The sequence below is a fragment of the Alnus glutinosa genome, chromosome 1 (assembly GCF_958979055.1).
Source record: "Alnus glutinosa chromosome 1, dhAlnGlut1.1, whole genome shotgun sequence".
Classification (NCBI taxonomy): domain Eukaryota; kingdom Viridiplantae; phylum Streptophyta; class Magnoliopsida; order Fagales; family Betulaceae; genus Alnus; species Alnus glutinosa.
In genome coordinates this window covers 52,970,341-52,997,852 of record NC_084886.1, presented here as the reverse complement: position 1 = coordinate 52,997,852, position 27,512 = coordinate 52,970,341, and the positions used below count along the sequence as shown (strand labels likewise).

At 37.7% G+C, this 27,512-nt stretch overlaps 3 protein-coding genes across 9 annotated transcripts; 2 read left to right on the top strand and 1 right to left on the bottom strand.

The window, feature by feature from the left end:
• Nucleotides 1-406: 406 nt before the first annotated feature.
• Nucleotides 407-14,093, top strand: LOC133858310 (proline--tRNA ligase, chloroplastic/mitochondrial). 2 transcript variants are annotated; one of them, XM_062293766.1, is made up of 12 exons: nt 407-929; nt 1,017-1,073; nt 2,007-2,117; nt 2,294-2,380; nt 2,465-2,578; nt 2,675-2,881; nt 4,131-4,268; nt 12,006-12,167; nt 12,590-12,789; nt 13,363-13,446; nt 13,574-13,740; nt 13,893-14,093. In XM_062293766.1, the coding sequence occupies exons 1-11, from the start codon at nt 573-575 to the stop codon at nt 13,713-13,715; spliced, it is 1,659 nt and encodes a 552-aa protein (XP_062149750.1). In that variant the 5' UTR covers nt 407-572; the 3' UTR covers nt 13,716-13,740; nt 13,893-14,093. The 2 variants fall into 2 exon arrangements, with proteins under 2 accessions (XP_062149750.1, XP_062149749.1); XM_062293765.1 differs by having other exon boundaries at nt 13,574-14,093.
• A 2,658-nt stretch (nt 14,094-16,751) lies between these two features.
• On the top strand, nt 16,752-21,634 carry LOC133858308 (uncharacterized). Of its 6 annotated transcripts, XM_062293759.1 has the most exons (6): nt 16,757-16,871; nt 17,138-17,177; nt 17,306-17,379; nt 17,455-17,662; nt 17,776-19,895; nt 19,986-21,634. In XM_062293759.1, exons 3-6 carry the CDS (start codon nt 17,366-17,368, stop codon nt 21,232-21,234), a joined length of 3,591 nt encoding a protein of 1,196 aa, XP_062149743.1. In that variant the 5' UTR covers nt 16,757-16,871; nt 17,138-17,177; nt 17,306-17,365; the 3' UTR covers nt 21,235-21,634. The 6 variants fall into 6 exon arrangements, with proteins under 6 accessions (XP_062149744.1, XP_062149743.1, XP_062149748.1 ...); XM_062293760.1 differs by lacking the exon at nt 17,306-17,379 and having other exon boundaries at nt 16,752-16,871; nt 17,440-17,662; XM_062293764.1 differs by lacking the exon at nt 17,306-17,379.
• Nucleotides 21,635-22,061: 427 nt separating this feature from the next.
• LOC133858307 (ferric reduction oxidase 2-like) lies at nt 22,062-26,117 on the bottom strand. Its single transcript, XM_062293758.1, has 8 exons — nt 25,968-26,117; nt 25,582-25,684; nt 25,270-25,461; nt 24,269-24,503; nt 23,784-24,111; nt 23,437-23,681; nt 22,578-23,283; nt 22,062-22,314 (listed from the first exon to the last, which is right to left on the bottom strand). Exons 1-8 carry the CDS (start codon nt 26,083-26,085, stop codon nt 22,196-22,198), a joined length of 2,046 nt encoding a protein of 681 aa, XP_062149742.1. The 5' UTR covers nt 26,086-26,117; the 3' UTR covers nt 22,062-22,195.
• Nucleotides 26,118-27,512: the final 1,395 nt, after the last annotated feature.

The following is a 27,512-nucleotide window of genomic DNA, read 5'->3' as shown; positions in this document are numbered from 1 at the left end:
TAAAGATCAAACTGTAATTTTGTCAAAATTTTAACTACATTTTTAAAAATTATTTTTTCAAATTACATATTTTAAAATCACATTTTTTTTAAAATCGTAAACCCAATCGAACTTAGGCTTAGCATTCTTTGCAAAAGAAAATGCCCCACCAACCTTCTCATCAAATGGTCGAATGCATAAACTGTTCATATCCTTTGGCCAACCACTCGAAACTGTCGTAATTAAATTCCGTCTAATTTCACAAATTATAATTATAGGAATTTGGGTTTTCCGCATTTACTGCAGTGGGCCTGATAATGGACCTCTTAAAGGTCGATCCAAAGTCCGCATTATTTCTAGAAGGCCCAAACAAACGATCTCCTGAACCCCTACAGTCCGGCTTGTAAAACCGTCATATAACCAATCCAACCGCAGAAAAGACGAAGCACCATCACCCGCGGTCCACAGCCACCACACTCGCCTCGCCTCGCCCACTCTAGTAGCGAAAAACTCATCTTCCTCTCTCTTCGCTCGTAGAGACCTGCAAGGTTACGCTAGCTTTAACAAAACCCCAAAAGAGCGAACCTTGTAAAATGGTGGTGTGTCTGAGACTCCCTTCTCTCACGTCGTCTCTATTCTCTTCCGCCACCGCCAACTCCCTCAGACGCTCTCCGGCGTTTCTCCGGCGGCGAAGCACTCGCCAGCTGCAGCCATCGCAGTTAGCCGCAGCCAGGTTCTCGGCGCAGGGCACGGCGGCGACGGAGGAGCGGGCGGGTGAGAAGTCGAAGAGCGGAGCGAACAGCCAGGAGCAAGTGATAACGCCTCGGTCGCAGGACTTCAACGCTTGGTACCTGGATATCATTGCCAACGCTGAGCTCGCCGACTACGGTCCTGTCCGCGGCACCATGGTTATTCGCCCCTACGGCTACGCCATTTGGGAGGCCATTCAGGTACCTTTGCCTTTGCCTAAAACAAAGTTTGAGTTTTCAAGTGCTTCGATTTCTTTTTTGAAAGTGCGCTTTTGATTGCTGATGCAGGAGTACCTGAACGTTAAGTTCAAGGAGACCGGTCACAGTAACATGTATTTCCCGCAGGTGTGTGGCTCTGATGAATGATCACTTGCCATACTTTACTCGCTCCCTCATATGTGATTGATTGTTAGATTCGTTTCCAACCGCTTGTTGCTTACTTTGAAACCTCCAAGCAAATGAGAGAAAGTCACGTTCTTGAAATGGAATATATTCACTTTCTTTCCAACGAGGAAAGGGGAAATTACAAGGGGGGAGGGGGGGGGGGGGGGGGGGGGGTCTTTTCCACTCTCGGAATATAATCACTTTCTTATGGTTTGCGGTTATGTGTTTATTCATAATAAGCGCATCAAATTTAAAGAACCTGACTTTGTTAATCGAGTTAACCATTTGATTACTGCTAGATAATGCCATGCCTGTCTGTATTCAGCATAAGATGTGAATTTACTCCAATTTGATCAGGGGTTTGGAGTTTGAATTGATTCAAGTAAGCTGGATTCCTTGGTGAATTGTATGACCCATGAATAGCACTGGAATCTGGTAATTGTATGCATAGATACGAGCGGAACTTTCTTTCTGTTGACTTGGAAATGAGCTATCAATGTTCCGTTCTTTTAATAAACTAGCTATCTGAATGAAGGATACAATTTGCGGGGATGAAATGACCCCATTGAAATTCTCCTTTAGTAAATCTTCTGGTTGATTGAGGTTCTACTGTTGGAACTGATATTATATTATTACTTGTTGGTGCCTCATACTTATAGACACATTTTGCTGCTGCATGAGAACAGACCATTTAAATCGAGAAAGGGGCTACCTCTGACCTGATTGATCATTTTGAAATTTTGACTACCATTGAATGAACCCGGTGAATTACCTCTATATAAAACCTTTGTAACTCTATTGTATGCTCTGGACCTCAATTTGGAACTATCTCACGTGTTTGATACTTATATTTTGATCTTTGTACTTATAAAAAAATCATGATCTTTGTTGCAGTTTATACCATACTCATTTATAGAGAAAGAAGCTAGCCATGTTGAGGGTTTTAGTCCAGAATTAGCTCTTGTGACTATTGGGGGAGGAAAGGAACTAGAAGAAAAACTTGTGGTACGTACACCTCTTCAGCCACTTGGCGATTGCATTTCTACCATTCATGGCACACAAACCTGTTTACTATGCTTATACTATTATAAGATGTACTGAAGCATGTGACTTTTTAAGTTATTGAAAAACTATAACCTAAGGTTTAGCTTTGATTGTTGCACTCCCTGAGGCTCTGGCAGGTTCGACCTACAAGTGAAACCATCGTAAATCACATGTTCACTCAATGGATTCATAGCTACCGTGATCTTCCTCTCATGGTTAACCAGGTACAACTATGTTCATATGATTTGAAGTGGCTCCAGCCATTCCTGGGTGTTTACATAATAAGGTGTACAATTGATTTGATTCAGTGGGCGAATGTCACAAGATGGGAGATGCGAACAAAACCATTTGTGAGGACTCTCGAATTTCTCTGGCAGGAGGGGCATACTGCTCATGCCACTCCAGAAGAGGCAGAAAATGAGGTTTGCATCTTTATTTACCTATAGACCACTTACGTGTTTGATAGTTTTATCAAAGAAGTGTTTTTCATTTAAGTAATTGGGGCTTCTGAACTGCAGGCTATACAGATGATTAACGTCTATACAAAATTTGCTTATGAGCAAGCTGCAATACCTGTTATTGCAGGTCGAAAATCTAGAGTTGAAACATTTGCTGGTGCTTCTAGGACCTATACAATTGAAGCCATGATGGGTGATCGCAAGGCATTACAGGCTGGAACCAGCCATAATCTTGGGCAGAACTTCTCTCGTGCTTTTGAAACCCAGGTGCTTGGCATGCTATTGCAATTCTTAATGAGTTTATTGGAATTTTCAACATGTCTGCTCCAGCATTCTAAGAAATTGGTTGATTTTTGTTTCTGATCTCTTCATTGATATGTGTTTGTATGTTTGATTTCTGTTTCCAATCTCCCTATCAACATATTTTGAGCCTGAGTGTGCTTGCATGTGTGTTTTACTTAGAACATGGTGGTTGGTGTTTATCTGATTTTGTTACGGACCTCCGTAACGGGGAATGGACGATGGTGATTTGGATGGGGAAGTGTGTGGGGTAGTAGGGTATTCGAGGCACCCTGGGCCTCCTAAAGTTAGGATTATTCGAGAAACCCTAAAAAACTCCCAAAGCTACTACTAGAGTTGTTTTATAATTTTTCTTCTTGATATTATTTCATTCTTCAATACCATATTTATAGGGTTACAAAGCTTGAATTACGAAAACAATAATTAAATAAATATTACATAAATATTACTAACCCTAATGGAATAAATAATTCCTTTATTTCCTTCCTAAAAAAAACCTAATATAATGGGATATAAATCCCTTAATCTCGGGATTCTTGCTTTATGAGCAAGACTCCTCATTTTCCTACTTAATTTATTATACAACTAATACCATACTAATAAACCTATTATTCTCTTAAATGATAATACGACACTTACCTAATTTAAAACCTAATTCTAATTACCCTAGGTATGTAACAGATTTAGTGAGACATTTGTGTGAAGGTAACTTCAGAAATTAGTGAACACATAAATGTTGCAGATTACAAATGAGTTTTTTTGTGTTCTCTATTAAGTTGGAATCTTTCATTCTTTTAGTGCATCTAAAAGAATCAATGTTTGCGTTTTGAAGAGGTTTTTTCAATATTATTTTGGCTTCTCTTGTTGCTTTTGTTATTTTGATTGAGTGAACTAGGACACTTGTAGTATACATGCCACTTAATATATTGATGAATTCCATTGTGACTGTATGCTGTATGTGTGTTGGACTATATGAGCATGTATAGTACTAGTGCCCTAGTTCGCTAATGCGGATTGCCCTCACTAGTTCTTTTTCCAATATAATGTGTAAATTCTCAAAATCTGTTTCTTCCCTCTTTGTTTAGCTTCATGATTTACTCTTGCCATGTACTTTTTGACAATTTTTATGTTTATCATTCGTTTGGATTTGTTAATCAACGATGATCTTTCTTCATCTCCGTGGAGATGGTACTGATCAAAATATGTGCTTGTATAGTTCACAGATGAAAACGGACAAAGGCTACATGTGTGGCAAACATCATGGGCAGTTAGTACCCGTTTTGTTGGTGGTATTATCATGACCCATGGAGATGATGCAGGGTTAATGCTTCCTCCAAGGCTTGCACCAATACAGGTACATTTGAATGCCTTCTAGTTGTTTCTTAATCAATATATCTTCTGCCTAATGTTGTTGGCATTGGTTGAGATGCATTTCAAATGTTAAGATTTCCTTAATCTTAAGCTAGCGTGGGAATGAAGCAGAATCGTTCTTATGATATAAACCTGGAAGTTTCTTTGTTTGGTAAAAGAGCCAACAAAGTCTTACGAAGAGACTTCATCACACGCCATAGTTTGATAGAGAATCCATTGTAATCATTCTAGTCCAATTTATGAACCGTCTAATTTGGATTCATAGTGTAGAAAGAAATGGATCTATCATCTTACTTAAGAACCATTTTTACTGCTATAATATACTTATTACAGAATGTAGTCCAGTTTACTTTTCTCTGGACTGGATATATAATTGCCTGGTCTTGTAAGTTTATCTTTCATGACTGCATTGATGACTAGTTCAAGACATCAATGATTGGTTGTACAAAGGGACTTGTTTGCCTTGATTGAAGTTAGAGTTGGTTGTGAATTCAGTTGGAAAATACAATGATAGTTAAGTGGAACGTAAGCTTTACTAGAACAGCTCATGATTGGGAGGTGGATGTTTTTGTCTCGTTCTTTAGGGTGTTGTATTTAGCTAGAGTTAGTCGGAAATTTGAAGACAAGATGTGGTGGGTCCCCTCCAAAAAGGGTTTGTTTGTTTGTTTTTAAATCTTTCTACAATGTCATGGGTTGTAATGATGGATTTCATTTTCCTTGGAAGAGTGTTTGGCGGACTAAGATAATTTTTGAGGGCGGCCTTTTTTATTTGGTCGGCGTCCATTGGGAAGATCCTTACCATTGATAATCTCAGGAAGCAGCATGTCATTGTGGTCGGTATGTGTTGCTTGTGTAAGAGGAATAGGGAGTCCCTAGACCACCTTCTTCCCCATTGTTAGCTTGCTTGTGCCATGTGGCATGTTTTCTTCATTTGATTTTGGTTGTCTTTGGTTATGCCTAAACGAGTAGTTGACTTGTACGCTTGTTGGTGGACTGCCGACAATATTCGAAGTGCTGCTGTGTGGAAGATGATACCTTCATGCTTCTTGTGGTGTCTATGAAGGGAAATGAACTATATAAGTTTTGAGGACCTTGATAGGACATTGGAGGAGATTTAGTCTTTATTCGTCAATACTCTATCTTTGGACAACTGCTGTTGTTTCTCTTTTGATGATTAGCTGTCATGATTTCCTTGTTCTTTTTGCTCCTACTAGTTAAGTGTTTTTTTGATATACTTCCTGTGTACCTGGAAATTCTTTACGCCTTTAATGATATTTCGATTACTTATAAAAAAATATACTTCAATATTTAGTTAGGACTTGGGAGTAGTCCCACACAAGAATACCATAAAATTGCATAAAGTCAAGCTTATGGATCAGAAATACCCATAAAATGGCATAGATTAAGCCGCAAATCTACAGAATCTACTACCTTCAGCACACCATATGTTAGAAAGTTACATGCAGAGGTAATCTAACTTTTCATTTATTTTTTATAGTCATTGTTGGCATTTCCAGAACTATGGCTGCTTATGTCATGTTGCATTTGAAAATCTTAATGAAGGCGTATCAAATGACCATAAGGATTCCATTGTTGTTTCCTCACGAGTTTTTCAAGAGCTGTCTCTCAGTTTTCCTTAATTTAGCCAAAATGTCTTTTGCACAAGATTGGGATATGGGGGTAAAAGTTGAGTCTTAAATGTTTTTGACTTGCAATTTCCCTTGCAAAATCAAATATATATTTTTTTTTTCCTCGCAATTTTCTAAAGAACTCTAACCGAGCTCTAACGCAGAAAGTAAAATCTTGAGCCGAGCTTGAGCTATTACAAATATTTCTTGAGCCGAGTCTGAATAGGCCAAGCTTGGCTTGGCTCGATTACAGCCCTAGGTGCATCCCTCTTGCTTAATGGAATCGTAAAATGGCAGTGATCAGGTGCCTATGTTTGCTTGCGTGTGGAGGATTGCTTTCATTTGAGGATGACCCCCAATATGTTTGACAGAAATCCTTCACCTGGATGGTTTGGATGTATTGCTAGTTTCTTTCCTTGTTTTTCTGTTGTTGTTTCTATATGTTTTGGCAAGAAAAGAAATGAAAAAAAGGAAAAATCTGTGTACCCATTACTAGCAGAGATATAGTTCAATTAATTCAATGCTAAAATAGCTGGCTCATCTATTGGAGCCTGACGCATCTCATAAATAGCACCAGCCATTTAAAGCACAACAATGATAATGAAATTGTAAACCGTATCATCTCCGCCTCAGCATGTCCATATGCATCTGAAGCATCTCGTCCAGATTTGTGTGAAGACTCCTCTCTTGTGCAGAGCTCTAATCACGCCTAACTAATAGATAGGATAGGATTCTGTATGTTTAAATAGAGAGTTTGAATTCTGTTCAAACTCTAGATAAGATTATGTTTGTAATTCAAATGTTAGATAGGTTTACTTAACTGATCCGAAGATCATGTATCTACTCTCTCTATATATACATTACTACAAATCAATACAATTCATTGAGATTCAAAGTCTATTATGGTATCGGAGCATTAAACTGCTCACGCATAATTTTTGATCTTTTCTACATTTCCGCTTCCTTTTCTTCTTTCATTCTCCCTATCAATGGCTTCCAGCTTTGCTGTCCAATTTGTTTTGCCTAATATTGGCCAGCTTATGACCTTCAAATTGGAAGGACCCAACTACATCACGTGGTCCAACCAAGTCACTCCTATTTTGAAGACCAACGACTTGATGGGTTTCGTGGATGGTTCTGAACCATGCCCTCCCAAGTACATTCTGGATGACCAAGGGAAAGCTACTGCTACTCTCAGTCCAACTTTTCTACTTTGGACTAAGAAAGATCAATTTGTTCTTTCTTGGCTTAATGCCACTCTCACTGAGAAAGTGATGTCAACCACTTTTGGTGTTACCAGGGCTCAACAAATCTGGGATTCACTCTCCAGCCGGTTTGCTTCTCATTCCAAGACCTGGATTTCTCATCTTCAGCGAGCTTCAGAGTCTTCATCAAGGATCTAAAGGATGCTCTGAATATATTGAAGCTGCTAAGCTGTTTTCTGCACAACTTGCAGCTGTGGGTCAGCCGGTTATTGAGAAGGCTCTGATTGGTTATGTGGTTGGTGGCCTTCATCCGTTCTTCAACCCTGTGGTTACATCACTGTCTGTGGCTTCACGCTACAAATCTCACTTTTTGTGAATTTCAAGATGAATTGCTCTCTTATGAGCTTCTTTTGGATAGCCAAACTGTTTCCAATACTGCCGACAGTCACCAGTTTGCTCTGTTCTCCTCCAAGCCTCCTGTCAACAATTACAACCGCAAGGCTAAAGCTTCTGGAAAGCGTTGGAATGGTTCGAAGAATACATCTTCTTCACCAAAGTATCAACCTACTTCATCTTCTCTCCCTGCTAGACCCCCATGTCAAATATGTGGGAAGTTGAGTCACCAAGCGTTGAATTGCTTTCATAGGATGGATCATGCCTTCCAAGGCCATCATCCTCCTGCTCAACTATCTGCAATGGTTGCTACGTCCAATCAAGCTGCTGAGAATGGTCCCTGGTATGCTGACAGTGCTGCGAATCAGCACATTACTACCAACCTTGAGAATCTCTCCTTACAACAACCTTACTCGGGGTCTGATGATGTAGCTCTGGGGAATGACACAGGTTTGAGCATTCAAAGCATTGGTTCTATGAGTTTTCATACTCCTAAATCTTCCTTTCATCTTTCTAAAGTTTTACATTGTCCTCAAGCTTATGCTAATCTTCTTTCCATCAATCAATTTTGTCGTGATAATGACTGTTTTTTCTCCTCAATGGTTCCCATTACTTTGTTAAGGACAACTGCACGGGAATCACTCTACTGGAAGGCTGGAGTGAAGGCGGTCTCTATCCTCTTCATTTGCAGTCCTTCTTGGTCAATAAGCAGCATGCCTTGACTGCTTTCTTAGGTGTCAAGACTTCTGCAGCTGTGTAGCATTCTTGTCTCGGTCATGCCTCTCAGCTCGTTATTTCTCATTTGTTTCAGCAATTTTCATTTCCGGTCAGTGGGTTTAAGCATTTGGATGGTGTCTGCGAACGTTGTCAACTTGGCAAAAGCAAACAGCTCCCATTTCAACCTTCTCCCCGTATCTCTTTATGTCCTTTAGATCTCATCCATTCGGATGTTTGGTCCTACTCTACAAAGTCCTTAGGTGGTTGTTTGTATTACGTTTTATTCATCGATGATTTTTCCAGGTTTACCTGGTTGTATCCCATCCATAATAAATCAGATGTGTTTCAAGTTTTTGTCCCATTTAAGTCTCTTGTGGAAAATCAGTTCTCCTCTTCCATCAAACAATTTCAATGTGATGGGGGTGGTGAATACGTCTAACCAATTTAAGAATTTTCTGGTCACTCATGGCATACTCCATTGTGTCTCGTCCTCATACACCACAACAAAATGGTGTGGCCGAGCGTAAGCATCGCCATATCATGGAAATGGGTCTCTCTTTGCTTGCCCAGTCACATTTTTCTTCACTTTTTTGGGTTGATGCTTTTGTCACATTTGTCTTTATCATCAACCGCCTTCCTTCTTCCGTTCTTGGAGACGTTTCACCGTTTTTTAAACTTTATAACAAAGGTCCGGATTATTTCCTGTTTCGTTTCTTTGGGTGTTCCTGTTTTCCTCTGTTACGTCATTACTCCACTCACAAATTAATGTTCAGGAGTAAACATTGTATCTTTTTAGGATACAGCTCTAATCAACGTGGGTATCGCTGTCTAGATCATGTTTCTCGTAAGGTGTATGTGTCAAGGCATGTTGTGTTTGATGAAACTCACTTTCCTGCCAAAGAGGACAACTTGTCTCCTCTTGCCCCTGTTGACTCTATCTCCTATGTTCCGTTTTCTGCTATTCCTAGCTTCACCTCATCTTCTTCAGTGAAGATTTCTTCTGTTCCCCGTGCTGTTCCTTCTGCACAGCCGGTTTCTGAGTTAGCTCTACCTATTTCTAGTGTTTCTTCTACATTGCAGGATCCTAACTCACCTCTACCGAGCTCTACTTCATCCTCTCCTCATCTTGATATTTCACCACCTCTTGGATCCTTGATCCTATTATCCCTCCATTGTCCATGGCTTCCCCAGCTCCTCTTTCTTCTCATCCTATGGTCACACGGTCTAAGACCGGTACTTTTAAGGTTTCGTTCCTTTCCTAATTACACCTCATTCTTCTCCACCAAACATCCGTTATGTGCTCTTTCCAGCATATCTCTTCATCTTGAACCTACATGCTACTCCCAAGCCAAGAAGTCCCCTGAATGGCATGCTGCCATGGGAGATGAATTTGATGCTCTATTGGCTAATGAAACGTGGTCCTTATGTCATCGTCCTTCTCAGCATAATATCACCCGGAATAAATGGGTGTACAAGATCAAGCAGAAACAAGATGGTTCTATTGATTGGTATAAGGCAAGGTTGGTTGCTAAGGGGTTTGATCAAGAGAGTGGAGTGGACTTTACAGAAACTTTCACTCTAGTGGTTAAAACTCCTACAATCTGGGTTATTTTGACTCTTGCAATCCAGTTTAATTGGAGTATTCGCCAATTAGACGTGTCTAATGTTTTTCTCCATGGATTCTTGCTGGAAGAAGTTTACATGGAACAACCTAGAGGGTTAATTGATTCTCAATTTCCCTCTCATGTTTGCAGATTGCACAAGTCCTTGTATGGACTTAAACAAGCACCCAGTTCTTGGTTTACCCGCTTATCTCAAACATTGCTAGAGCTTGGGTTTGTTTCCTCCCCTATTGATAGCTCTTTATTTGTGTTTCATCAGGGCAGTATCCATCTTTACATCTTAATATATGTAGATGACATCTTGTTCACCGGAACTTCTACCTCCCAGATTGCTTCTGTTATTGCTAAGCTTCAGTAGGTGTTTAAACTCAAGGATCTCGGCAACTTAAGTTACTTCTTAGGCATCCAAGCAGTTCGGTCCTCTCAAGGTTTACATCTTTGGCAAGCCAAATATATTTCTGACCTGCTGTCCAGATTCAAAATGATGGGTGCTAAGCCATTCTCTTCTCCCTGCCTTGCTGGTTCCAAGATGTCAACTGAAGACACTACTATCTATTGCCAAACAGTGGGTGCTTTGCAATATTGTACCTTAACACGTCCGGATATTGCATTTTTTGTAAATCAGTTATGCCAGCACATGCATACTCCTTCTACTCTTCATTGGACAGCAGCTAGAAGAGTTCTTCGTTATCTTAAAGGGACTATTGACCATGGCTTATGGTACACTAAAGGTTCATTGCATCTTCAAGCCTTTTGTGACTCTCATTGGATAGGTAATCTGAATGATCGTCGTTCTATAACTGGTATTGGTATTGCTTTGGGATCGTCTCTAATCTCTTGGACTGCTAAGAAACAATCCGCGGTCGCACGTTCAAGTACAGAGGCTGAATATCGTGCCATGGCCCTTGCCACCGCTGATCTATTTTAGTTGTGCATGTTATTTAATGATCTTGGTATTCCTTTGTTTTCAACTCCTCGCCTATGGTGTGATAACATTGGGACTCTTGCTCTTGCTTCTAACCCTGTTTATCATGCTAGGACTAAACATATTGAAGTCAACTGCCATTTTATTCGTGAGAAGGTGTTAAATGGTGATATCTCTATCAAATATATTAGCACTCATGATCAGCTTGCGGATATTTTCACTAAGGGTCTCAGTTCTGCTTGGTTTTCATTTTTACGTGACAAGCTTATGGTTTGTTCCGTCCCCATTAGCTTGCGGGAGGCTGTAAACCGTATCATCTCCACCTCAGCATGTCCAGATACATCTGAAGCATCTCGTCCAGATTCGTGTGAAGACTCCTCTCTTGTGCCGAACTCTAATCATGCCTAACTAATAGATAGGATAGGATTCTGTATGTTTAACTAGAGAGTTTGAATTCTGTTCAAACTCTAGATAAGATTATGTTTGTAATTCAAATGTTAGATAGGTTTACTTAACTGATCTGAAGATCATGTATCTACTCTCTCTATATATACACTACTACATTTCAATACAATTCATTGAGATTCAAAGTCTATTAGAAATGAAAGCTATATTTCTCTCTAGACTGTTTGTTTTCCATTTCTAGGTTATCATTATTGATCTATTATGCTATAGTTATCATTTCATTTTATTAACCTCAATGCATAAATAATTCCATGTTAGATAGGTTTACTTAACTGATCCGAAGATCATGTATCTACTCTCTCTATATATACACTACTACATTTCAATACAATTCATTGAGATTCAAAGTCTATTAGAAATGAAAGCTATATTTCTCTCTAGACTGTTTGTTTTCCATTTCTAGGTATCATTATTGATCTATTATGCTATAGTTATCATTTCATTTTATTAACCTCAATGCATAAATAATTCCATGTGTAGTCACTGTCTGTGATCCTGAGAATAATTACTTGATAATATAAATGCACATGAAAACGCTAATTATCTGTGACCTACAAGTGTGGGGGCAAAATTCCTTATAGATGCGCCCCACTTTCTGATCTCAGTAGTTTGATTTTTTTTTGTCAACTTAATTTGGTTTTGATTGTTCTAGTTTCTCATAAGATTGGAATTTGGGTGCCTAGTCGTACTTAACATTTGTTATTTTTTCTGTCCTAATTCTTGCAACGATAATTACTTTTTAAAATATGGTTTACATGCCTCTAGGTGGTAATAATACCAATTTGGAAGAAGGATGATGACAAAACAGGAGTTCTAAATGCTGCATCGGCTGTAAAGGAATTTCTTCAAACTGCAGGGGTTAAAGTTAAACTTGATGACTCAGACCAAAGAACCCCAGGATGGAAATTCAATTTCTGGGAGATGAAGGTTTGTCCTTTTTCTTGGACATCAAATATAAATTTCAACTCTTTGGGTTCTGGCTTGCTGCTTCTGCCTAATTATTATTGTATGGGATTATAATTTATCCTAGTAAATTCTTGGCATAAGTTCAAGAAACCATTAGCTGTTAGCCATTCCATATAGCATCTTATAAATTTCAAGAGAGTTGAACATAATTTTTTAGGCCAGCATTATATCTTATCTGTGATAAGATCCAAATGTAACCTAATCTTGCTCTTGTACTGGGTCTTCATTGTAGCTTTTAAGTATTTATATACCTATCTGCCATTTTTCTTTTTTATGGAAGAAAAATGATTATCTGAAAGATTTATTTATTTATTTATTTTTTATAAATAACTGAATATGTATTGCTATTAATCATTTGGGAAAATAACAATTTTATTTTATAGGGAGTCCCTCTAAGGATTGAGATTGGTCCTCGTGATGTTTCCAGTGGAAGTGTGGTTATATCTAGGAGAGATGTTCCCGGAAAGCAGGGGAAAGTGTTTGGAATCTCTATGGAACCTTCAATTTTAGAAGGTTATGTAAAAGACAAATTGGGCGAGATCCAGGCATCTCTTTTGGGACAGGCAACTTTATTTCGGGACAGGTGCATGCTTTTGATTTAGTATTAATTACTTTGTATGCTGAAGTTAACTTCTTTGTCAAATATATAAAATGGGTAAGGCCTGTTCTTCATTGTGGTCATCCATATGAATTTGCCTTTTGGAATTAAAATGTGATGAACTAATAATGGCATATCATATGCAAAGGACGAAGCTTGTTGACTGCAAATATATGTGTAGACACACACACACACACGCACACACTTATCTACGTGTTTTTTGAAAATATTGGGATATGAGTAGTCTGAATACCCCTATGTTCACGGAATAGGATCGTCTCCATTTCAAGTGAAATAGAGGGGATTCATTTTATGTACGACAATTGACTTTTAAATTATAACTATCTTCACCTAGCTGACTATTTTAACGAAACTCTCATGTAGGGAGGTATTATTTCTGTACTTATTGACCAATAGCTTGGATCTTGCACTTTACTTGACATTATCTGACTGAATTGTTTCATTGTTTTTCAAAGTGATTGATGCACACATTTGCAGACGCACACAGGGAGATGCAAACTGACGAGTTTCTTTTTTTTAAAATAAAAAAATGTGCAGTAACATTGTAGATGTGAGCTCGTATGATGAACTCAAAGTAGCAATTTCCCAGGGCAAATGGGCAAGGGGTCCTTGGTCAGCTAGGTATTTTTTTTCTTCGTTTTGTATCTTTTGAGGACTTGTATATCAAGTATGTTGAAACATACAACTGAGACACATAAAATTGCAAATCTAATGTCATGCTATAATTAATGGATAATTAATGGTACAGTGATGAAGACGAGTTAAAAGTGAAAGAAGAGACAGGGGCAACTATTAGGTGTTTTCCCTTTGAGCAGCCTCAGGGGATTAAAACATGCTTGATGACTGGCAATCCTGCGGAGGAAGTAGCCATTTTTGCAAAATCATATTAAGACTCCAGGCATGCTTCTCTTGAAGGTAATCATATTGTTTATGGGTGCGGTTGTCAATCTTGTTAAGAGCTCTTCTTCTAAACTATAATTTGGATTAAATTGTCTAAAGTGGGGTAAATTATTGACTCGATAAAATTAAGAGCTCTTCTTCAAGTTTGATATTTGTCTTGATTCTAGATAAAGATGGATGCGGAGCATTTAGATGAAGGAAGTAGTATATTGAGATACCTGATAGGAGTTTTGGGGTCATCTGAGATATTGAATTCTTTGGGTGCACTAAATGTTTTATGATTTGTTGTGCATGCTTGTAATAACTCCTCTATTTTGAATACATTTGATTTATCTTCAGAATTTGATGCTTTAGAAACTCTTTGGGTATTTCTGGAATCAGTTCTATATATACTATATCCCCATCTCATTCACATTCCCCTGGGCTGATGCGGCACTTGGATTGTTATTTATTTAATCCTAGTCAATGATAATAAAACCGATCATTTTACAACTCATTAGTCATGTAAAAGAATAAAATTTTCTTTCTAAAGTGAGTTTGGAGAAATTTATTTTAACTTATTAAACTGATATAAGTATTTCAGAGTATATGATTTTTACGTGTGTTTTTTGTAAAATTAATAGAGCATATGTTCTTTTAATCTTATTAAAAATGCATGAAAATTACATGTCGGAAGAAAACATATAAGTTTGATAGACCTTATTTATTTATTTATTTTTTATTATTATTATTATTATTATTATTTTTTTAATTTGAGATCTATAAAACTTTGTCCAATGTAAAATTGTATTCTATGATGTCATTATTAACTATTTAAAAAGAAAGAAAAAAGGGGGGCCCAAGAATTTTCGTAAAAGGGCCCAGGGGCACAAAAATAAAAGACGAGAGGGAGGCTGTTGCTATCAGGGACCCCAAACAAAGCGATTACGCCTTTGTCGGCTCGCCGACGCGAAAGGGTGTTTTTGGTGGGGGGGCGGCAAAAGCAGGTGGTGGGCCACCTGTCCAGTATTTAAGCCGTTGATGAGTGGTTGGGCGCATAATAATATGGGTCGAGACGCTGACGTGGAAGGCTCAGATGCAATTGGACAATTTGGTTGACAAAAGATTTTGGAATCTTTTGACTTATGGGGTTTTGTGGGGCCGTCTTTGGTGAGAGTGGGGTTCCTTCCGTGGAATAAAAGTAATGTGGCGGGAGGCAGGAACTTCGTTTTTATTAATTAATTTATTTAACTGGCTTACCCTGTTTCTTCCTGTTGTAGTTGATGACAGGCTGTAAGCCTCTAAAGTTGAAAATTTGGAAAATAAGAAACGGCTGTTCATTGGGATTGACTGTTATTTGATAAACATCGTTCATACAAATGGATCCCAAGTTCTCTCTCTTTTTTTTTTTTTTTTTTTTTTTTTTTTTTTTTTTTTTTTTTTTGGGTGTATTTTCATTTGTAAGAAAAGAGTAAGTTATTCTTTAGAGCATTCCTAGTAGCCTCACCAAAATAATTTTTTAGCTATTTTGGTGAGCCAATTTGATGAAAATCCTGAAAACCACTCTTAGCAACCTCACCATTTTAACCAAAAAAATTTGATGACTGAAATTATTAACCAAATTAGATGAGGCATTTTCACTTAACAACTCACTCACCAAATTTTGTTTCACCTTTCTCTCTCACATGATTAGTACACTTTTTTCTTTTTTTCTCTTATTTTCTTTTCTCATCTCTCATCCCTCACACGATAATGTCTTTATTTCATGGATATGAATGATTTTTTGTAAAAAGATTATATAGAGAAAAAATAAATAAATATGAAAAAATTATTATTTAAATAGAATAGTGAATATTGACTAGTTAAAATGGTGAGGCTGCTGGAGAAATTTTAATAAAATGGCTCACCAGAATAGAAAAAAGTAATTTTTAATTATTTTGGTGAGTAAAATTTGGTGAGGCTACTAGAAATGCTCTTACACGCTCATTTGTCATTCATGTAATGACATGGTTTAAGTAGCTTTTTAGGTTAACCATTTAAACGAAAAAAAAAAAGCTACTTAAAATGAAATATGATCTTTTTAATTTCAAATAAAATAGGTAGTATCTATTTCACGATCAGAATGTAAAGTTGATGTAATTATCAGTGTACTTAATGTCAATATTGACACGTCTTTTAAAAAGTTTAAATAAGGTGACATATTATGTATACCGTTAAATACAATAACTTTAAATCTTGACCATGAAATAGACTATCAATTTCAAATGAAATTAAAAGGATTTTCGTTTACTTAAAACACATCATATTAACTGGTGTGACATGAGTATAATAAATGAGTGTAAAAAGTAGCGTTATTCATATGAAAATAGACTTGTTAGTTGCCTTGGATTAATTTAATTTTTTTTTTTAACCAAAATCATTAACAAATAATTTAAATACAAAACATTCCAAATTATTTTTATAATTTTATTACATCAACACACTTTTTAAATTTTTAAAAAAATCTTCAAAACATATTAACAAACAATATATGAGTTTTGAGAGGAAAAATAGAAATAAATTGACTGATGTGATATAAAGTAGAAAATGGTTTTAATTTTTTTTTGAGAGTAAAATGAAGAAAATAATTTATTAACGTGAAGAAATGAAAAGAAATTTTTGCCAAACACACACTTAAAGGGAAGAATAAAATGCTCAAAATATCTCAGAAAAAAGGGATGCTGAAAAGTGAAAAATAGAAATATGAAATAGCTAAGGACCACCATGGACACAATTGTTTTTTTTTTTTTAATTAAAAAAAAATTGTTTTTAACTCTCACTACAGCTACGTTTAACTTCTTTTGTTTAGAATTTATCGAGTTAGCATTTATTTTAGCGGCCCCACCTTTTTTGAATTATTGGGACAAAAGAATTTGGTCACTATTTGACCATTGACTTTGAAATCGCAGCCAAGCCGAAATTTCGGCTGTCACTCTTCCTTGTGGTACAATATAATAATATAATATAATAATAATACTCTTCCAAAATAATTCAAATACCCGGTAATTTCCATCCCATTTCAAAGACGACAACGGTGCCTCTTCCTGAGCCCTCCGGCTGCTCGGCTCTTGCTCTCGCTCTCTTGCTCTCTCTCTCTCTCTGGAGCTTTTTTTGTGCTGTGCGCACCGGTACGAAGCTTTCCAATCGCTATTTTCTGGTTTAGCGATGAGGATCTCTGAATTCGGGGATGCTTTTCCATTCTTGAGCTGATCATGTGTATAATTTATAATTCCTCTCTTCAAAGCTCCTTCATATATTCCTCTTGAGCTGAAAAAACAACAATTTTGCTTATGGGGTCCGATTACCTTTTTGTTATGAATAAAACCCTTTTGTATTGTATTCTGTGTTATAGTATGCTTTTGTTGCTCATATATGCATATGGACCATTTTGCAGGCGACGTGGTTTGTCAAGTGTGAGGGAACCCAAATCAACAGTAAGTTTCTAGAATTTGCTTTCACAAGGTTCATATTTGGAAAGTTTGAAAATGAAAAGAAAAGAGATCTTGATGATTATTGTATAATTGCACATTACTGACTTACATTAGTAATTGGGGGTGACTAGAAACAAGTTCAGCTCCATATAGTGACCGATTTCGGTATAATTAAGTCGTCGTGATCAGGCATGCTAACTTTGAGGTACTGGTGTCTATGAATATAACTGGGGCATTTTTTTTTTTCCTTTTTCTTATTTGACAGATTAGAGTTCTGCAGTTACAGGAGTTTTCAAGTGTCGAGTAGAACTTGCATGATGAGCACAGTCGGCCTAGAACTTGCTAATTCTTTGAACGCTGATTTGTCTTGGAAGAGGGTCTCAAAAGGGTATAGGAGTGCACCAAGGCGTGCCAGGAAACCAGTTCTGGAGATAGCGGATAAGACGACCAGAAGGGCAGATGACACAATTGTCTCCGAGTCTGAAAAGGTTGATATTGCAAATTTGTTTATCCATAGTTTCTTTGGTATTTGAATGCTTATTTGAGTAAGTGCCCTCATTCATTATCATTATTTCTAAACTTCTAGTTTTCTGTGTGGCAGGTTGGTGTTGCTGTTCTTGGACGACGATTCAGAGAGAAAATAGAGCAAGTACCAATTAAGAAGAGGAGATTTCGGTTTCGATCTCCGCCCCCACCAGCTTGGTCCTCTTCTCCTCATCTTGACAGATCTGAGACACACATGGCAACTGATGTCAATGCTGGTGATGGAAAAATTTCAGAGGTGACAAGTAAAAAGCTTGGTTACACTGAGGACTTCTCGGGTATTGAGATGCTTGCAGCTATTGCCTGCAACAACCGCATGGGGGATGATACTGATCACGCTGGGGGGAATCTAGTTGTGGAAAAATCAACTCAGGATAGAACTGAAACATCAACTTCTGCAATAGCTCTGGCCGAAACTACTGCATCCTTCGAAACAGTCAATATCTCCTCGCATGAAGATAGAATGGATGGCTTGACTTTACAAGACAATACAGTTGAAAATCTTCCTCGTGACAATGATGGCAGAACAACTGAAAATTTTGTTTCTTCCCGAGGCGAACGGTTACACTGGGACCTTAATGTTTCAATGGATGCTTGGGAGAAACCTTATGATGTTTATCTTCGAAAAAATGTTGTAGAAAATATATCTGATGATAGCAAGCAGAATGAGAAGCTACAGGTTTTCGAAGGTTGTGAGTTACAGAGGGAAACTATGGATATTAAACATGACATTGAATGTGCAGTGCAGTCTACTGTGGATGGAGTTGTCTCATCTGATGAACATGGTGATATTAATATACCTATAGACTTGCAAGGCTTTTCCCTTGGATCAGACGGATCAAATGGAGAGGAACATGAATTGCAATCGTGCTCTGGCCTTGACAGAATCCCTGATAAATGTGTTACAAGTACAACTTGTAATGCTTTAGAATCTTCAACCTATGATGTTGCCATCACGAAAGCTCCCACTGAGGTTGTCAGCATGGATGTAAATGTTGATCCATTCCATGGATCAGATGATATTATCACAAACGCAGGGGCTTCTGAGAAGAATGGTAATACATCACTTCACAGTGTTACTGCCAAGGAGTCCGATGTTGCTTTAAGTTATGCACCGGTTTTAGAGAGGACTACTATTCAAAAAGGAGATGGCACGGATACTGGCACAGCATCTGGTTTGCATGATGATAAGAATACTCCCGAAGAGATGACAAGTGTGGACATCTGTCTCCCATTAGAACGAGTTTCCCTTGAAATCAAGCGTGTTATTAGAGCAACGGAAGTGGATGCTCACCATTCTGGCTCCCCTTGTAAAGATATTCATGCATCAGGCCAATCTGGGTTGACTAAGGATGCAGAGGATCAAGCTGATTTTGCTTCTGTGCCTCATAATGCAGGAGTTAATTCTTCAGTGCATGTTGGGTCTGAGGAAGTGATGCACAAGTGTTCTAGAAATTCCATTACCAATCTCGGGGACGAAGGTGTATCCACTTCTCATGAGGTGCACACAAACTGTGGTAACAGTCCTCCAAGTAGCCCGGGTAAGGTTACTATAGAAGATCCTTCCACTGCTGGCTGCGACCTGGAAATTTCTCGAGGCGTTAAAGATCACGTAGTTGGCAAGCAAAACATTGAGGAATTTCAGATTGGTTTTGATTCTCAATATGAGGATGGGGAGTTAAGGGAATTGGATGTACATTGCTGCAAGGAAAATGAGGGCGATTATGGGGAGCTGGAATTTGTGAACAATTACTCCCATAACATGGATACATCTGATGTTGATGATGTGGATTACCTGATGTTTGAAAAAGTGAAAGTTGGAATTGGATGCAGGGAAGAAAGATCTTTTGTGCGTGAAGCTAAGAATACTGAGAAGAATGTAAAAGTTCGGAGGGGATCAAGCCCAGGATCTGATACTATTGTTGAAAGAACATTACATTGTGCCACAGCAGATGCTGTAAAAGAACCTTCAGTGAATTCTGAGACAAAATCTGCAGCTGATAACTCGCCAGTGGGTCATAAAATATCTGAAAAATTGACTCTGGTAGAAACTGAGGGCAGCACGATGAGGAAAATTCCTGATGACTGCATGTATGGACTTAATGAGAAAAATTGTCCTCTTAAAGTAGTTGAACCAAAGATATCCAAGAAGGATTCTGAATTTGTGCAGAGGAGCAGGTAAATTCCATGCTTCCATTATTTACTTATTTCTATAATGCACTTTTGACCTTTCTATTTGCTTATCTCACAATTTTTCTGATGTTTCAGATATGATAATTTCGATTCATGTACTCGAGCTGAAATGGATGATGCTACTGACCATTCCATTGGAAGGGACAAATCTGCTTTGCATGTGAAAATCCCATCTGTTGGTCGGTTAATTAGTCCTTCAACAGGCTATTGGGATTCAAAACACCGTGAATCGCCTACATATTTTGATTCATATGGATCTGGACGCCCTAAACCAAAAAGTGTTGTTGAGAGCTGTGGTTATGTGATGACTTCAGACTGTACAATGTCAGGAGCAGTATGGGTTGCGAGAGTTGATAACCGGGTCTATAGTCCCTCCGCTAGAAGGAGATTGCCATCTGATAGGGAAGATGCTTATGGTACTCGTAGAGGGGTGGCACCTGTAAGAGAAATGAGTTCTGATAGAAAGTTTAGGAGATATCCAATAGGGGTTAGTCAAGGCCCAAGGGAGTACCACAGGCCTGTGTTGGATGGCTCCAGAGACTATTCTTATCGTGTGCCCAATCATATGGCCAGGGGAGAACATAGCATTTCTTCCCCTAATAAAGGAAGACCTCTTCATTTTACTCAACCCTACAGGAAATCTCGGTCTAGATCCAGAAGTCGCTCTCCTGTTGCATGGTTGTTGCCAAGGGAACGAAGTGAAGGTTCAAATCATCATAGCAGCCGATCTCCAAATCATAGGTTTGAGGCTGGAATGGAAAGGGTGAGATTGCCCCTTAAGAAGCCCATTTTTACAGCAGACAATGAAGCTGGGTTCATGTCCCCTCCAAGACGTCGCTTGTCCCCACAGCGTCATCCCAGATGGATCGATGATCAAGTTGCTGCTGTAGATCATTTCAAGGGCAGGAGATTTTCTGTGAGGACTTTCCAACAAAGCCAAAGGTTTGATCAGGTGCATTCCCCTCAAGAATTGGATTCAGATGATTACTTTGAACCCATGATACATCCTGGAAGATTTGTTGATATGGATAGAGCAGGTAGAGGATGTAGTGATGATGATAGAAGGAAACATGGTGGTAGATACGAAATAATAGATCGAGTGAGGCGTTATGGTAAGAATGGTGTTGTTCGGCGTGTCGGGTATGATGCAGAAGATTGTCTTCTGCCACAAAACTCTCACAACTATGATGACTATGATAGGGGTGTTGACAGAAGGCTTAGGAATGTACCTAGGAGAGTCAATGAAGATAAAGGTCATTTAAGATACAATCATGGTGGGCTCTTTGATTCCAGCTCAAACTCATTTAGAACACAAGATGCCTAACTCAAAGAAAGAGAGAACAATTCTGACTTTTGAATTGGTATGCCTTTCTTCCCACTTGGATAACTTGCTTCTAGATAGGAGATTGTGTAACAAATTAACATGTTAAACATTTTATTTCTTTTTCAATGGTGGAAACCATCTCATTTCCGCTGATTTTCTTGCTAATGGTCTTGTGGAAATGACCATTCTGATTCCCTTAGCAAGATTTTGTTGTAGGCCTGATGTTACATGTTCCTTTTTTCTCCTTTTGGGGTATTTTCCCTTCAGGCTAACACTGGCTATTGTAACCTCTTTGAGGCCTTAAAGATATAAGATTAGTGAAAAAAAAAATTACATGCTTACTTATCAAAAAAAAAAAAATTACATGCTTGAATTCAAGGTTTTAAAGATTCCTAGTTAATGTGCTCGGTTTTCTATGCGCCTTTCTACTCTCTTTTGTTTTTATTTATGTGTTTGTTTTGGCGGAGGATAATATAGCTTCCACAATTTCTCAATTAAGTGTCGTCCTTGCACGGGTATTTTTCACCTAAACTCCCAATTTGGTTAGATTTCTGAGAAGTGGAGTCCTGTAGACAGTTTTATCCCAGTTTGGGCTATAGATAAAAGGTCAGTGGAATAAATAGTAGCAGCAATCCAAATTATTTTCTCAAATTCTAGTTTTGTACTACTTGATTATGAAAGTTCTCTTTGATCTTTTAATGTTTTTAACAGAGTAATTCTAGACGTTATACACATATCCCTCTAAAAATGTTTCGATTTATGATAAATCACTATTGGATTTTGATTAAATGGTGATTTTAAAAATCACATTAATTTTAGAGGAACACAAGAAAAATATGGGTATGACGTCCAGAATTTCTCTTTCTAACATCATATCCAAAGCATGTATACTTTATCTTACACAAATATACTGAAAATAAGAAAATCTCCCCAGTGGAGAAACACAAAGCTTTCATTCATTCTACCAACTAAAGCTGATGGAGTCGAAATGCAGGTTATTTGCCAAACCAGATGAAAAGATTTCAGCAACTTCCTGCCTCATCTGTTTTGGGCCACTGACAAGAACTCCAATGCTTGATCCTTCACACTCTAATAATATTTCTGCAAGAAACATTAACGCACAGATTTCAGACACCATGACATAATTTGGCTTGAAAGTACTTCAGAATTGGGAATATACAAAATGATATGGGCAAATAAAGAACAATGCCAGAAGATTGCTTGAAAATCATGTATAACTAAATTAAAATTTTGGGAGAAAATCATCGATGTAGAAGCTTTAAAAATGTGAGGATTTTTCTGAGGTTGGAGGATATAGCCACTGTGGGAGATAAATAACATACTCTTCAGATTAGGTCTTTCACCAAGGTGGATCTTTGTGGTTTGGACAAAAGACTGATGGGGAAGGCTTTCCAACTCTCTATCTACATTGTGAAACCATGAGCCTGGCGACGTCATTGGTGTTGGCACATCCATGTTCTGAATCTGCCTTAACTCCTTGTCATTCTGTTTTTTGTTGCAAAGAAAAGCTGCAGTGGCAGTCACGGCTATTGACACACATAGGAGTAACATGTTTAGAGCAGATCTCAAAGAGTAGGAGTATATCATATAAGAGTTATGGTCAACTGGGTATATATAACAACGCGTGAGAATGCCGATGAGTAGGAGGAAAACAATAAAAGAAGACGAGATTATCGCGCCAAGCCAGAGCCAGTTATTTGTGCCTAAAACCGCAGAAATCGGTACATCTAATGCATCGGGCTTAAACCAAATGGTTTGGAGGAGCTTTTGGTCCTCTGTTGTGGGTTCTTTTTCTCTTGTCACGTAGGCTTCAATTTGCAATTGCAAGCGAGAAGTGTCAAGGTTGGTGCCTGAAACTGGGAAGAGAAGTTGTAGCATGGTGAGATCCAAAGACTTCTTGAAAGAACATATAAGAAGAACCCGTGGATTCTTGCCTCCTCTAGTGTTGGACCTAAAGAGGAGCTCCCGAATGATGGAGATGAAGGGAGTGATGCCGCTTCCTCCACTCACCATTACCACCATGTCATGCTGCACCACATGTTCTCTGTCTTAATAATGGTCTGACACTTTACAATGGGTTTTGAATTTAAAACATTATGGAAATTGTCTTATTAGAATTTTTTTTTTTTAAAAAAAATGCTTAAAATATGGGAATAGCTTTAAATGTGTGTAAACAAACACCTTTAGAAAATGAGTTGAAGGAGGTCCATAGGGTCCTTCAATGGAGACCTCCATGCGATCCATAGGTGAGGGGGATGATAACGTCTGATACATTTTCTGTGACCAACTTCCGTTACTTTTTATGACGACACTAAGCTTGTCAAGATCCATTTTGCTGCTGGAGGTGATGGTAAAAGGGTGCCATTGCAGCTTGGAAATGCTGGGCACATTTATGAACACAGAGCTTGTTGGAGTATAGCTCAAACCTGGCACGAAAATCGCCAAAATTAAGAGTATAAACAGCTTAATGCCCTCCTCGAGTAAATAATAAGCAGCTTAATGACATCAACTATGGCTGCATTCTTCACCTGGGTTCTTGGAGAAGTTCAGCTCAACAGCTTCACAGGGCAAAACGCGGGCAGAAACCAAGCGAACTCTTTGCTGGGATTGTAAGAATCGTAAGTACCTATCAATTAAGAAGAGGGCGAACCCCGGAAATATGATGCAAGAATAGGAGAACTCCACATGAAGCACAAAGAAGACAACGAAGATAATGTAGAGATGATGAGTATAGAAAAAGAGCTCGAAAAGCTTTCGCCTTAGGCTACTGAAGCTTGTCGCCCACATGACTATTCCTGATAGTAGAGCTACTTCTCCAGCCACATTTGAAATGCCAATCTTGTCCCATTTGAGCATCTGTGATCCAACACAAAATTCCTGTAGGGTTAGAGGATTTACCATAGGTGACTCATGTGAATTTGCTAGTATTTAGATCGAATGAAGTATGCTTAGGTCCAAGAAAAGCACGAAATCATACAATAAAGTTACTGAGAATACTGTAATTGACGTTCACCTGTGAAAGTTGATGTGTCTTAGCCCAGAAGACAATGTAACTTAAGCCGTGTGCCGTAAAGAGGGTCATTGCAATATGGCCGAGCCAGGTATGATACTTGATGCTTGCCTCCGATGTGAGGCCGATGAGCTGCAAAATTGATGATCCTCTGCTTATCGGAAAGAAGAGAAAGGCTAAACAGATGTTCCCAACGAGGCCTAGCATTAGTGCTGAACTTTCCAACTTAGCTTCCCACCTGCCAAATCGTCACCTTTCAATTCATTAATCTAGTATGCTATGTTTGTTTTGATGTAAAATGTTTTTTGTCGTAAAATATTTTAAACGAAATTATTTGTCAGAAAAAATGATTTTCTTGAAAAATATTTTCCGGCATGTGGTTCGTACGAAAAAATTATTAACAGAGAAAAATCACCAGTGACAAGATTTTGTCACTAGCCGACAGGATTCAGGTTACTTTCGCCAGATTTAGGCTATTGTTTCTGGATTCTGGCCTTCGCAGGAATCCGGCCGCAATAGCTAGATTTCGGCCAGTTTTGCCTAAATTCGGACTGGAATCTGGCCATTTGTGCTAGATTTCAGCTAGTTTCGTTGGAATCTGGTCATTTGTGCAAGATTCTAGTTAATTTGGCTGAAATCTAGCACAATACGGCCGAAATCTGGTCATCGGAATCCATACCAAAATTTGGGCTACCAACAAACTCTAATGCCCGACCGTGGCAAATTTCTACAAACGTGCCTGCAAGAATGAAGAGTTTAAATCCAGAAAATGATTTGTTTTAAAATCGTAAATCATTTTTTAAAAATTAAAGAAACTTTCATGGTCAAACTAAAAATGATTTCTGTTGACCATCATTTTCGGTTGCACCAAACACCGAAAAACACAAAAAAAATATTTTACATACAAACAAACGGAGCATAAAATGCAATCCCAAAAACTTTGTTTTGAATGATTCTGTTTAGAATTCATGATAGAAAGGGTAAACTTAGAATATAACTCTTACACGTGCTCTCCCTCGTGCGCTGCCTGTTGGGTGACATTGGCAAACATGCCATGCAAGTAAGAAGAGAAAGACCAGACCAACATTGCAATAAACATGGTCAAAAAGCATAGCTCTATCCAAGAAACAATTCCAAGAGGGCCTTTCACTAGGACTGGTCTTTTCCATGATGCCAGACAAGAATTCACCACATTCCTAAGAACAAAAGATCCTTAATTTACTTTTGTGGATCATATGACGGGAAAAAAAAAAAATTTAAAATTTAAAAACATCAACAACATAAAAAAAAAAAAAAAAAAAAAAAAATCCCCGTACCTTTCAGTTTCATAATCAACATTTATCTTTCCCAAATGAAGGTATAGACAGCCCATAGTGGCTATGAATAGGATTGGGAATGTGTAAATAAGCATATTTGCACCTATATATATCACGAAAACAGGAAAAAATTGTAAGTCTGAATATTAAACTTGGTTAATTAATTATACAAACAGGAAGGTTCAAAAAAATGTCCATTTGTTAAAATTATTGTTTTTTTTGTCTTTTGTTTCTCTTTTCAAAACAAAAACATTAATAAACAACAAACATGAAACACTCCTAAAAATACAAGAATAAGTTTATATTTATATCATATCAGATCACTTATTCGAAATAAAAACAAAATACACCCGGCCACTACATGCTTTATAATTTTGAGTACAAACCTTGCCTTCCGAAGTATGTTGAATCTGTTTTTGCATGGATACGAGGCAACCAGTGCAAATAGAATGTGTTTGTGGGCGTCATGATCCAAACCATTGTGTACCCGAAAAAAACTATCATCAGAAACAGCCTTAATGCTGATCGAACGTGCTTCATTCCTTCACTTGAAGCAGTTCCTTTCATTTCCCCTGTTCTTTTTATTCCAAGCCTCCTGGTTTTATAGGGGGAGAGAGTTTCTTTGACACCTTATTATACGGCAAGAATGTTAAATAAAAATAATTATGGATTGAGGATAGTACAAACTTAAGGTAAAAGGTGTATTTAATCATTTTCTTAGCCAGGTTGTCTCAATGAATAAAGAAATTAAAGTCGACTTTTATTTTGGGAGGCAACAAAGTGGCGTTTTTGCTTTCCAAGTAATACCATCTACATGGCTTTAGTGTTCCTTCCAATGTAATTGTCATATGCAAGAGTGTGTCCATTACTTGATTTGATTTTTTTTTTTTTTTCCCTCTCAACTGCTAGTTATAGCTTTGAATCAAATTCTGTCACATAAATTACTTTATTTTTTATTTGTTGGAATAGAAATATGTGTTGATACTGTTTACCGTATGCCGGGATACCGATCGAGAATGCATGCAAAACAAAAACAAAAAAATTAGCAAAAGAAATTTTCGGGTGTGCCGGTGGGAGATAGTTATGATTGGTGATGCTTCAAGTCAATTAGAGAATTCTAGAGAAATAAATAAAGGGTTGATTGGATTATGAAAATGGCAGAAGAAGATTAAGATGATCTTTACCTGGCGCCGGTAACTCTCTCCAAAGTAGATGGAATTAATTTTTAGGCTGTAATTTTATGAATGCCAAAATAAGAGGATTTATATTAGATCTGTTTCTCAATACTGTCCTTTGCTTATAATAATTAAACTGACCTGACCCACAAGTTGGATCCAACATGCCAGCCCAACAATATTAAAAGAAATAAAATACACTTCTAATTAAAATGGCATCTTACAGTTTATTATTATTACAACATCACTGAAAATAATTTAAGCATAATTTAAAATTTACAAGTGGTAAAAATTCTGGTTTTTCTATACAGAGGAGCTGGAAACTACGCTGTTCACATGTTTTGTACCTCATCATTTACTTGACTCTTTTTGGTTATCAATTAGTTACCTCATGGAAATTAATACTTGGATATATAGGCGAGGGTAAATGAATAAATAACAATCTGAAATTGACTGAACCTATGATTTTGAATGTTTATAAAGGAAAAGCATATATCATGGTTATATATATAGTAATTTTACATTAGATAGTTTGCACTGCAGTATAATACAAATAGAATATATAAAAACATTTGGAAAAAATTTAAAATTAAACAACGTGGTTTACATCATTTGCAATTAGCTTCATGTAGTATTAAAATGAACTCAGAGGTCTATGAGATATGCTAAAAGAACAATTTAATCATTACAGTGATATTCCGTCTACTAAATTAACATATTCTATTAGTGTGACACTGACTTAAATATGACACGTGT

Excerpts from the sequence above, each read along its gene's own strand:
- LOC133858307 (XM_062293758.1), bottom strand. The coding sequence starts at position 26,085 with ATGATAGTTTTTTTCGGGTACACAATGGTTTGGATCATGACGCCCACA. Across the intron at positions 25,462-25,581 it reads GTTGATTATGAAACTGAAAG|GAATGTGGTGAATTCTTGTC; the intron begins GTACGGGGATTT and ends TTTTGTTCTTAG. Across the intron at positions 23,284-23,436 it reads CTTCAACTCATTTTCTAAAG|CATGACATGGTGGTAATGGT; the intron begins GTGTTTGTTTAC and ends CATGTGGTGCAG.
- LOC133858308 (XM_062293759.1), top strand. Across the intron at positions 17,663-17,775 it reads TTGTCTCCGAGTCTGAAAAG|GTTGGTGTTGCTGTTCTTGG; the intron begins GTTGATATTGCA and ends TCTGTGTGGCAG. Across the intron at positions 19,896-19,985 it reads GAATTTGTGCAGAGGAGCAG|ATATGATAATTTCGATTCAT; the intron begins GTAAATTCCATG and ends CTGATGTTTCAG.
- LOC133858310 (XM_062293766.1), top strand. The coding sequence starts at position 573 with ATGGTGGTGTGTCTGAGACTCCCTTCTCTCACGTCGTCTCTATTCTCT. Across the intron at positions 2,381-2,464 it reads TTCCTCTCATGGTTAACCAG|TGGGCGAATGTCACAAGATG; the intron begins GTACAACTATGT and ends GATTTGATTCAG. Across the intron at positions 4,269-12,005 it reads CAAGGCTTGCACCAATACAG|GTGGTAATAATACCAATTTG; the intron begins GTACATTTGAAT and ends ACATGCCTCTAG.